At 33.7% G+C, this 12,848-nt stretch overlaps 1 protein-coding gene across 3 annotated transcripts in view; it reads left to right on the forward strand.

Annotated features, from left to right (window-relative positions):
- Nucleotides 1-12,848, forward strand: part of LOC145248347 (centrosomal protein of 290 kDa-like) — a 234,847-nt gene that overhangs the window by 127,973 nt on the left and 94,026 nt on the right. For all 3 annotated transcript variants that reach the window (XR_013863367.1, XM_080110263.1, XM_080110262.1), the window contains one exon: nucleotides 3,219-3,452. Coding sequence is in view for 2 of the 3 variants with exons in the window: in XM_080110263.1 (XP_079966389.1) it covers nucleotides 3,219-3,452 (234 nt within the window). In the remaining variant the exon portion in view is untranslated. The remainder of the gene's footprint in view (nucleotides 1-3,218; nucleotides 3,453-12,848) is intronic.

Consider the following 12,848-nt stretch of genomic DNA (forward strand, 5'->3'; position numbering starts at 1 on the left):
ATGTGTGAGCGATCAAGTAACAAGCAACAAAACAGTCTTTTTTTCTGTTGTATATTCGCTTTGGCTGTCAAATATGCTTTTCAGTTGATATGATTTCTAAAAAATATGATTTCTAAAAAATATGATTTCTAAAAAATATACTTTCTAAAAAATATGATTTCTAAAAAATATAATTTCTAAAAAATATACTTTCTAAAAAATATGATTTCTAAAAAATATACTTTCTAAAAAATATGATTTCTAAAAAATATACTTTCTAAAAAATATAATTTCTAAAAAATATGATTTCTAAAAAATATGATTTCTAAAAAATATGATTTCTAAAAAATATACTTTCTAAAAAATATGATTTCTAAAAAATATGATTTCTAAAAAATATACTTTCTAAAAAATATGATTTCTTAAAAATATTATTTCTAAAAAATATGATTTCTAAAAAATATGATTTCTAAAAAATATGATTTCTAAAAAATATACTTTCTAAAAAATATACTTTCTAAAAAATATGATTTCTAAAAAATATGATTTCTTAAAAATATACTTTCTAAAAAATATGATTTCTAAAAAATATGATTTCTAAAAAATATACTTTCTAAAAAATATGATTTCTAAAAAATATGATTTCTAAAAAAATACTTTCTAAAAAATATGATTTCTAAAAAATATGATTTCTAAAAAATATGATTTCTTAAAAATATGATTTCTAAAAAATATACTTTCTAAAAAATATGATTTCTAAAAAATATGATTTCTAAAAAATATACTTTCTAAAAAATATGATTTCTAAAAAATATGATTTCTAAAAAATATGATTTCTAAAAAATATACTTTCTAAAAAATATGATTTCTAAAAAATATGATTTCTAAAAAATATACTTTCTAAAAAATATGATTTCTAAAAAATACGATTTCTAAAAAATATACTTTCTAAAAAATATGATTTCTAAAAAATATGATTTCTAAAAAATATGATTTCTAAAAAATATACTTTCTAAAAAATATGATTTCTAAAAAATATGATTTCTAAAAAATATGATTTCTAAAAAATATACTTTCTAAAAAATATGATTTCTAAAAAATATGATTTCTAAAAAATATACTTTCTAAAAAATATGATTTCTAAAAAATATGATTTCTAAAAAATATGATTTCTAAAAAATATGATTTCTAAAAAATATGATTTCTAAAAAATGATTTCTAAAAAATATGATTTCTAAAAAATATGATTTCTAAAAAATATGATTTCTAAAAAATATGATTTCTAAAAAATATACTTTCTAAAAAATATGATTTCTAAAACATATGATTTCTAAAAAATATGATTTCTAAAAAATATACTTTCTAAAAAATATGATTTCTAAAAAATATACTTTCTAAAAAATATGATTTCTAAAAAATATGATTTCTAAAAAATATACTTTCTAAAAAATGATTTCTAAAAAATATACTTTCTAAAAAATATGATTTCTAAAAAATATACTTTCTAAAAAATATGATTTCTAAAAAATATACTTTCTAAAAAATATGATTTCTAAAAAATATGATTTCTAAAAAATCAACTTTTGCCATTGCCTTGATATATATACTTGGCAGCAAAATATAAACACACACAGCTGGTTATAAAATATTTTATTTATTCAAAACAACTTTTCGATTTCAGTTTGACAGTTATGACATTAGTGATGGCAAGCGTGACGGAGGTTGACATGTTTTGCAGTTGAGAAAAATATGTCACTTAGTTTTCCTGTATCGTCGTTCTCTTTCTTTGTCTGCTGCCTCTATTTTATTGGCACAGATGATGTCAAAGCATTCCACCACGCATTGTCTTGAAATGTCGGTCACTCTCACTGACTTAATCTCCAGGGGTTCTATGTCCCGCATTTTGATTTCTTTGACGTCATTCCCAGGCACCTGGATTATCCAACACATACGTGCGTGGTTGTTGGTCTTCATTCTCTGGTTGTCGCTTTTCCATGAGTGGGCCACTGGTCCCCTTGTGGTTGTTGATCTTCTGTTTAACTTAAGATGAATTTACTCATGCATGAAAAAGTGGAGACTTGCTGAGGTTTTCCAGAGTTTTATTCAGCAGGTTTACTGTTTGGAGGAGAGATCTGCATTTTGAACATGTTTTTTCCAGGGAGTTAACCTTTGATTCCCCCACCCCACCCACTTCAATCACACCAGCTGCATGTGTGTCTATTTCTGTTTGCCACTAGATTATACTGACATGTACTAATATGACTTTTGCCAAAATTCATACTAGTTAACATAATCTCTAATTATTGACATAGGGTCCCAATATATAACAATCAGAAAGTCTTTTTACATACATGTGCGGTCGCTGGTCTTTGTTCTCCTATCGTCGCTTTTCCATGAGTTGATCCCCTTGTGATTGATGAGCTTCTGTTTAACTTAAGATGAATCTATTCTTGCATGGAAATACAATGGAGACTTGCTGGGGTTTCAAAGGTTTTATTGGGAAGAGAAAGTTTGTTCACGAGGGGGAGAGACTAACTAGGCTAAAATTAATTACTTCTTACTTATTCTTCCACTTGGGGATTGAAAGATGCTTTCTTATTCTAGTACGTTCTTTCCAAAAACTGCAAGCTTGTAGAACCTTCTTCCTGCTGACTGTTTTCCTCCTGCCTATAACCTTGATCTTTTCAAGGGTTAATAGGCATTGTATGTCTTTGTGATAATCATCTTTCATTTTTGTTAGCTCCTTACATCAAGTAGCTTCAGAACTTGTCCGGAGCAGTTTCCATAAAAAAAAGAAATTTAACGCAACTCTGAAAGCCATCACGTGACATAAACAGATATGGCATTAAGAGATCTGCCACTGTACCCAACAAACGACTCCTGTTCAATTACAATTGTTATTTAATATTTTCTTTTCCAAAATAATAAATGTTTCCTTTTTTAAAAGTTTCCTAAATTTATTTCTGCTTTCCAAAAACTTATCAAGGTAGGTAGAAGAGTAATTTAACTTGCCTTTGGTAATATTAATTTATATATTCGCTTTTATCCACTTTTTCATTCTGTTGTCAATTGTAAAAGATACCTAGGCTTTATTCTTATTATTGGTATGAAGAGATTTGAAAAGGTTGATATGCCACTGTACAAACCTATTCAGTACATTGCAATTGTTTTTAATATTTTCTTTTTGTAAATAATGTTTTGTTTTTCACAAGTTTCTTAAATTTACTTCTGCTTTCCAGCAAACAAAAAAACTCGAATCCGCACTACGAGAAGCTGAAAAGGCTCTCATCGAGAAAGATAAGATAATATCTGAAATCCGTCTTCGTATGCCCGCCACAACAGATCGTGATACTATCCTCAGGAGAGCTACAACCACAGCAATTCAAAGCCATAGACAAGATCCACACTCTAATGACGTCGACAGTGGTGAACAAGCGATGAAAGTTGCTCAGTGTGCAATTTCCAGCCTCAAGGTAAACTTTTTTTTTTTACAAAACTACATTCGTCTTCTTTAACATTTGTAGAACTGTTGGCGGACGTGAAGAATCTTGCACTCCCTATTTTTTTATTTTCATCTTTTTTTTCAATTTTTTCAGTGGATTATTATCGAATGGGCACTAGTCTACCAGATTATCAAAAAAGAAAAAAATTATAAAAAAAGTCAATATTTAAATATTTGTAGGGTTGCTCAGTTTCTGATACAACCGTCTAGTAAATCGATCACCCAGTTTAGAACAAGTCAATGTTTTTAGCGACAATTTTGCAGGTTTAACCTTTTAAAATTTAGTTTAGCCTTTTTTTGAATTTCACTTTTTAAAATAATTTCCAAAAAGGCAAAACTAATTAAAAAAAAAAAAAAAAAAAAAAGGCTAAATTTGCAAAATTTGGTCTAAAAAACGTTGAGTAGTTCTAAAATGGGTTATTTAATGTTACATTAGAAACTGAGCACCCCCTACAAATATTTAAATATTGACTTTTTTCATTTTTTTTTATTTTTATAATCCGGTAGACTAGTGTCCAGTCAATAATAATCCACTGAAAAAAATTGAAAAAAAAGATAGAAATAAAATAGATATAGAAAGGGACTAGATTTTTCAAGTCTTGTTGAACTTCAATGTCCACCACAGTAACTGGCTAGGATTCTCAAATCACACAGACGTAGCTGGTAGCGCCACATATAGCTTCTCTATATCTCATTCCCTATCTCAGATGGTTACATTTCCGACACGTTTCCCAGACCAGCACGATCAACATGCCTCACTTCTAGATCTCTTTCTGACAACAGTTCCCAATGACTGTACAACAAATGCCCATAGCCCACTCGGGAATGCTGATCACGCTGTGATAATGGTAGAAATCAGCCTAAATTCTCGCCCTAAAACTGAAGACCCACTACTCAAAACAACGAGGTATTACAAAAAGGCTGATTGGGAAGCCATCAGGGAGCTCATCAGAGATGCCCCATGGCAAAATATCTTTACTCTTCCAGCGGAACAGTGTGCAAATGAGACAACTGAATGGTTCAAAACTGCTATTGAAGCACATGTTCCCGCACGGAAATACTATAGCAAGCCCCACTCCCCCCAATGGTTTACTTCTGCTTGTGCAGCTGCCATTTGTCAAAGGCAGCATGCGTTCCGCAGATTCAACCGACATAAGTCCAGCTCAAATAAACAGAAGTTTATAGAAGCTAGAAATAATTGTAAGAGAGTGATAGACACAGCTAAGTCAGATTACTCTGAAACCACCAGAAAGCGCATCGAAGCACAGAAATTAGGAACCCGGGATTTTTGGAAAATCTACAACAGCGTAGTTAATAATGGACAGTCAATTATTCCCCCACTAACAAACAATCATGAGGTTGCTTGCACGGCAACTGACAAGGCTAATCTGCTTGCCAGTCGGTTTGCCTCAAACTCCACACTGAACTCGGTACACCACTCACTCCCTGATTTTCCTCTGCGAACAGACGCCACACTTGACGACTTGAAAATCACCCCTTCTCAGGTACATGCTATTATAAAAAACCTAGACACCTCTAAAGCATGTGGACCAGATCTCATCCCGGCTGTGCTATTAAAAAAATGCTCTGCCGAGGTTGCTCCAGTTCTGTCCAAACTTTACAATAAATGCCTTAACGAATCTTGTTTTCCCGACTGCTGGAAAACCGCCTCTGTGGTACCAGTCTTCAAGAATTCTGGTGAAAGAACTGACCCACTAAATTATCGCCCCATTAGCCTCCTCCCGCTTTTCGCCAAAATATTTGAGTCCTTAGTTAATAAAGCCCTAGTCCAGCACCTAACAGCTGCTAAACTCTTGACTGACAAACAATATGGATTCAGGCAAGCCCGTTCAACAGCAGATATCTTAACTGTAGTTTCTGAACGTATATACCGTTCATTGGATAAAACAGGGGAGGGTAGAGCGGTGGCCCTTGATATATCTAAGGCTTTTGACAGGGTATGGCACGATGGTCTTCTAAGGAAAATTAGATCATATGGAATCACTGGAAGAATTCATAACGTAATTAAATCCTTCTTAAGTAATAGAAAAATCAAAGTTGTCCTCGACGGACGTACATCCAAACAATATGACATAAATGCGGGAGTGCCTCAGGGGTCTATCCTTGGACCTCTATTGTTCCTGATATTCATAAACGACCTCCCTGATAATATTGTTTCGGAGATGGGTATATTTGCCGATGACACCACTCTCTATAACAGATATGAGGGGAAAACAAATGAACACATATCCAAGAAAATGGCAGAAACACTAGAGGATGACCTCCAATCCGTAGTGGAATGGGGACAAAAATGGTTGGTCTCATTCAATGCTGCTAAGACTAAGCTTGTTTCCTTCAATAACTACAAGAAACCTTCTCTACCACCAATAGCAATGGCCAAGAACACATTGCCTGAAAGTACTTCTTTTAAACTCCTCGGCCTAACGTTTACAGGGAATATGAACTGGAATAGATACATTGAGAGCATTGCCAAGGCTGCTGCAAGGAAGGTTGGCTCCCTCTACCGTGCTAGAAAACTACTTACGCCTGCCAGTATCCTATACCTCTATAAGGCAACCATTCGCCCATGTATGGAGTACTGTTGTCACATCTGGGCTGGTGCATCTGCTGCTTGTCTCTCGCTCCTGGACAGGGTTCAAAAAAGAGTCGCAAACCTGATAGGTCCTGAACTGTCATCTGGGCTTCAACCTCTGTCCCATCGACGAGATGTTGCATCCCTCTGCCTGTTCTACAAATACTTTAATGGTGAATGCTCTGACGAACTGCAAACACTTGTACCTCCCCGACGTAACTACCCCCGACAAACCCGACAAGCTACTAAGTCTCATCCCTTTACAGTGGAGATCCCTAGGTGCAAGAAAGCCTTTTACTCCAATAGTTTCTTCCCCAGAACTGCGGGTCTTTGGAACTCCCTTCCGGGATTCTGCTTTCCCAACTGCAATGATATGCAGAAGTTCAAGTGTAATGTTAACAAACATCTTTCTACTCTTCTCCCTTCATAATGACCCCGCTAATTAATTCCCTTATAGTAGCCCCCTGCTTCAAAGTGGCACTGTGCCTTGTTTGGGGTGAAAATTGAATAAAAAAAAAAAAAAAAAAAAAAAAACTAAACACCATGAATCTTTGATGGTATAAATAATAATAATAATGATATATATAATAATAATAATGATATATATAATAATAATAATAATAATAATAATAATAATGGTATAATAATAATAATAATAATAATAATAATAATGGTATAATAATAATAATAATAATGATATATATATAATAATAATGATATATATAATGATAACAATGATATATAATAATAATGATATATAATAATGATATAAATAATAAGAATATATATATATAATAATAATAATAATGATATATATAATAAAGGGATGATATGTCATGAAACCAAACATCATGAATAATCGTTTCAAACCAACTGCGCAATTAAAATTCAATATTTTTATAAATCAAAATTAAAACATTTTGGTGCTTTTTCGTTACAACAGTGAAATCCAAAAATCCAAATATTGAATTTCAAGTAAAACTAATGTCATCTACTTAATTGTCGTGTTGCAATAATGAACATATCCAAAGATTATGAAAAACGATAAGGTAGAAAATTAATTATTAATGAAAACAGTTTTCGAAGACAATTAGCAAAAATTGAGTTTTGCTTAAAAAAAAAAGATCTAAATTGAATATTTCGAATCATAATAAGGGAGATAATTATTTTCTGAAAACTGAAAGTCTTTGGCCAGTTTAGCACACGTATACATATAACATGTTTTTTTTTTTTTGGTGACTATATAACATTGCTACTGAGACGCTAATTAGGGCCAGATTAATGGGGGTATCTTTAGTGGGGAGTTGTGTAGAAGGATGTTTGTTTACATTTAAATTTCTGCATGTTGGTACAGTTGGAGGAACTAGAAGCAGGGAGGGAATTCCAAAGCTGTTTGAGGAAAGAAGCTGTTAGAGCAGAAAGCTTTCTGGCATCTGGAGACCTCTACAGTGAAGGGGCGGGATTTTGCTACTTGTCGGGTTGGTCAGGAATATTTACATTGAGGAGGGGGGGGCACAAGTGCAGCAAGTCCGTACGTACACATTCCATCGCAGTACTTATAAAACAAGCACAGGGATGCAACATTGAGATGATGGGACAGGGGTTGAAGCTGAGTAGACAGTGTGAGACTGATTATGTTAGAAACTTTTCTTTATTTTTGAATATTGTCTAAGAGGAAGAGGCGAATGGCTGGTGCACCAACCCAGATGTGACGACAATACTCCATAGATGGGTTAATGGTGTTCTGTTATGATTCAAATTCTCCGGTTTGGATTTTTTTTAAGTAAAACTCAATTTTCACTGATTGTCTTCGAAAATTATTTTCATTAATAATTGATTTTCTGCCTTATCATTTTTCATGATTTTTTGATATGTTTATTATTGCAACATGACGATAGTGTTATTAACACTAATACCATTTTGTTACTATTATAATAGACATGACATTAAACAAGGTCATAACACTAATAATATAAAGGATAAATTTAGAACCTAAGTTAAATACACTTGTAAATTATTGTTGGAAAGAAATAAATGTATTAATCAAATAAAATGGTCAACTTAATTTCAGATCTCCACCTTAAAAAAAAATTAGGGTTTGTAAATGAATTTATACCGAATATATGTTAGCCAATGTCATTGAGCAAGTTTCTAAACAGTATTTTGTATATTTTTTTCATTTTTAACTCATTTTCCCAAACTTACCATGTTCAGCAGAGAGTCCGGTGCCATTTTAAATTTTCCAATACATCGGTAAACACTGTATGTTTTTCGATCTGAATAAACATCTTACATTAAATAAAATCACTAAAAAATTACCCAGTTACGTAGAAAAGTAACTTATCTTGCTTTTATAACATTTATTTTTGTTTTTTGACAACTTTTTCTTATCTATGTGTACAGTAATACAAACCCAAAAATTAATTTACAAAGCTAACATTAAATACGCTCGTACGTTTATCATTGAAAGAAAAAGAAAAAACATCTAAATTAACATTCCCTTAGATCGAAAGTGTGATGTTTAGTAGATTAGAATAAATTACACGTGTAAACTTGAGTTGAAATAAAATACATGCTTATATATTCATGTACATGACTTCCTGCACTGATGATTCCAGAAGGATGAAACATGTGTCTGTAGATATTAAAAAATTATTATTTATCATTATATTTATAAAGATGTACATATATATTGTTTAAAGGTTGTTTATTATATTTTTTAAAAACTCTTCCCCTCTAAAAAAAGAAACCTTGATGTTTAAAAGAATGGTGCATTTATCACTAGTCTCTCCCTCTCCAAGAAAGTCGTCAGTCCTAATCGGCCCCACTTTATCAACTAAGCTCCAGCCCCTGCCCCATCGCCGCAATATTGCATCGCTGTGTCTGTTTTACAAATATTTTAATGGAATGTGTTCTGATGAACTCGTTTCACTTGTACCCCCTCGACGTACATATCCCCGACAAACCCGCTTAGCAATAAGATCTCACCCCTTCACTGTTGCTGTCCATAAATGCAAGAAAGCTTTCTATTCTAATAGTTTCTTACCTCGAACAGCTAGACTTTGGAATTCCCTTCCTGTTGCCTGCTTCCCTGGCTGTACTGATATGCCTGGTGCTACCAGATCAGGCTGTCTTTTGGCTTCCTGAGACGAAATGCACCTACATTGATGTTTTTTGTTTTCTGATCTTTTTTTGTAAAAATTAATTTTGTTCTGCAAAAACAAAAACAACAGCCCCCCCCCTTTTTTTAATCCCCCCCCCCTCCCAGACCCTGTTGGTGGAGTATCAGAATACACCGACTGCCCCCCTGCAGAGAGTAAAAGTCCCTCAATGGGGCCACCTGTTGGCCGTAGGTGGCGACCCGTAATGCCTTAGAACGGGATCCTGGTGGCTGAGCAACTCACGACCTTGGAACCAAATGGCCGTGATTTAGCAACACTCCACTTTGGCCCTTACTTCGGCTAGACGGGCGGTCGGGCAGGCTCGACCCGACCAACCGGCTAGTCATGACAGTCCCTAATAATAGTAAACCCCCATAAAGAGAAACACAAACACATACTCATATAAAAAAAAAAAAAACACACACACATACTATCATTAGAAGGCGATGGCAAGGGCCAATCAGATGGTGAAAACTGATGCTATTGACAACTACCTCTTTCTACACCTTGCTGGGTCCAAGGAAATGAAAAAAAATCGTCATAAGCAGCTATACTCACTGTTTGAGTATATCATCATTGTATCCCTGAGATGCTTGGGCGAATGGGTTTCCCCCCAACCATCTCCCAATTTAGGGCTCCGAGGAGGGTGGGGAGCAAGGATGATGAAAAAACAAAAAATATTCTATGGCTTCCAAAAAAATTAAAAGGCCCCATCCAGAAAGCGATGAAGATGAAAACACACACTTTCCGGAGTATATAATCTTGGAATCGCAAGATAACACACAATGACAAAAATGTCCCCATTCAAAATCGAAAGAATTATCAACAAAAATCTGAACACAAAACAAATAAAAAAATTAAAAAATGGAACTTTACTTATACAAGTAACTACTAAAAGTAGTGCCGAAGAAATTTTAACATGGACAAAGTTCCATGATATAAACATCAATGCCTACCCTCACAAAACCCTTAACACCTCAAAGGGAGTCATCAGATGTCCAGAACTAAACACCTGCTCTCTAGATGAAATAAAAACAAACCTAAAAAATCAAAAAGTTATAGATACTAAAAGAATTACAATAAAAAGAAACGGACAAACAATTAATACCAACACATACATATTAACTTTTAATACTCCTACTCCACCAACTGAACTCAAGATTGGATATATTAACATTAAAGTAGAAACATATATCCCCAGACCACTTCGCTGCCTAAACTGCCAAAAATTTGGCCACTTCAAAGAATACTGCACCAGGAAAGCAGTATGTCCAAAGTGTAGCAGTAACGAACACCAGGAAACAGAATGCCAAGGAAATATAAAATGCCCAAACTGTGGAGAGAACCATCCAGCATACTCATCGCTCTGCCAAAACTGGATCAAAGAAAAAAAAATAAATGAACTCAAATATACCAAAAACATAAGTTTTCCTGAAGCCAGGAAAATTATTGAAACGACCACCACAACAGAACCAACTAGATCATACACAGGTGCAACCAAAAATCAATTAAAAACAATAGAAAACACTGAACTAAAGGAAATCTCTACCCTCATAAAATCACTTTGTGAACTAGTTGAGACATTGAGGGCCACCTTACGGCAACTGCCGTCAACTCCAGCTGTACTTGGAAATAACTATCAAACAATTGAGAGTAAAATCTCACCAGATCCAAAAAACCAAACACAATCCTCTAACAAAAAACCCACACAAACCGAAAACATCCCAAAATCAAAAGAACACTCGCCTAGTACCCTCCGCAAAGGAACCAGAAAAGAAGAAAACCAAACAGTAGACATTCAAAATAGATTCCAAATTCTAGGAAAAATGGAAACCGAAAACACCCTGGAAAAAAAAAAGAAACCAAACACAAGCAATCAAGAGGGAAAAAATGAGCAAGAACCCAAAACAGCAACATCCCAAGCAAGACCCAGATCAACGTCCAGATCCAAACAAAAAAAAGAAAAAACCCTCGAAAGCCATGAAGTCATGGAGATTGAGGAATCCAACAACCCAAAACAAAAGAAAGAAAATATAAACCATGACTAACAAAATCCTACAGTGGAACATAAGAGGATTAAAAATTAATATCGAAGAAATACAAATACTTATCAAATCCTTATGTCCTGCAATAATTTGCCTACAGGAAACACACTTAAAAGAAAATGACAAAATCAACATAAAACACTACTCAATATACAACCACATAAACAAATTATCATGCAAAGCCACCGGTGGATCATCAATACTGATAAACGAAAACATTCCACACAGCACAGTGAACTTAAAAACAAATATGCAAGCTGTTGCAATAACTGCAACACTACACAAAACAGTAACCCTGTGTTCACTCTATATACCACCAAACGAAACAATAAACGAAACAGAATTTAACAATATAATCAAACAACTACCTAAACCTTTTCTACTCTTGGGAGACTTCAATAGTCACAATATATGGTGGGGCAGTAAAAAAAACAACAAAAGAGGCCAAACCATAGAAAAAATAATTAACCAAAATGATCTATGCCTACTCAACAACAAAGAGAATACATATATGCACCCACCAACGGGAACACTATCAGCAATCGATATAACACTATGTGACCCAACTATATACATGGATTATAGCTGGAGAACACATAAGGATACATGCGGAAGTGACCACTTCCCAATCATAATAGAAAACGAGAATCCCAAGCTAGAAGACAAAACACCCCGCTGGAATTTACAAAAGGCAAATTGGGAAAATTTCCAAAATACATGTCAACACAGATTAATACCTGAAGCGAATCCTAACTTAGAACACATCACATATTTCAGCAACACCCTACTCACAATAGCCGAGGAGAACGTACCAAAAAGTTCCACTACTACAAAATATAACAAACCCTGGTACAATAAAGAATGCAAAGAAGCTATAAGAGCCAGACGTGCAAACCTAAGAAAATTCAAAAACAGTCCAACGAAAGAAAATTTGAACACCTATAAAAACAGCAAAGCCAAAGCACGGAAAACTATCAAAGAATCAAAACGGAACACGTGGAAAGACTATGTAACAAAAATTAATCAAAACACAAAACCCAAAAAAGTATGGGAGATGGTCAGAAAAATAGCAGGAAAAAATACAAAGAACCCTATTAAACACCTTATATGCGACAACACGAAGATTACCGACAAACAAAATATCGCAAATAAATTAGCAGAACAATTCTCAATGAACTCATCATCAAAAAACCAAAATAAAAAATTCCAAACTATAAAGAAAAATGAAGAAAAAATAAAAATAAACTTTAAATCAAAAAATGAAGAAAACTACAATCAATTATTCAACAGTGCAGAACTAGAGGAGGCAATAAACAAATCTCCTGATACAGCAGTCGGCCCCGACGAGATCCATTATCAATTCCTCAAAAAACTACCAAAACCATCACTAGACTACTTATTACAAATTTACAATGAGATATGGATAACTAACAACATTCCAAAAAACTGGAAGCAGGCAACAGTAATCCCAATACCCAAACCAAAAAAAGATCATACAAACCCAACAAACTACCGACCCATTGCACTAACTAGTTGTTGGTGCAAAACTTTTGAAAGAATGATTAACG

This window comes from Euprymna scolopes, chromosome 26 (assembly GCF_053919585.1).
Source record: "Euprymna scolopes isolate OS-2025 chromosome 26, ASM5391958v1, whole genome shotgun sequence".
Taxonomy (NCBI): Eukaryota; Metazoa; Mollusca; class Cephalopoda; order Sepiida; family Sepiolidae; genus Euprymna; species Euprymna scolopes.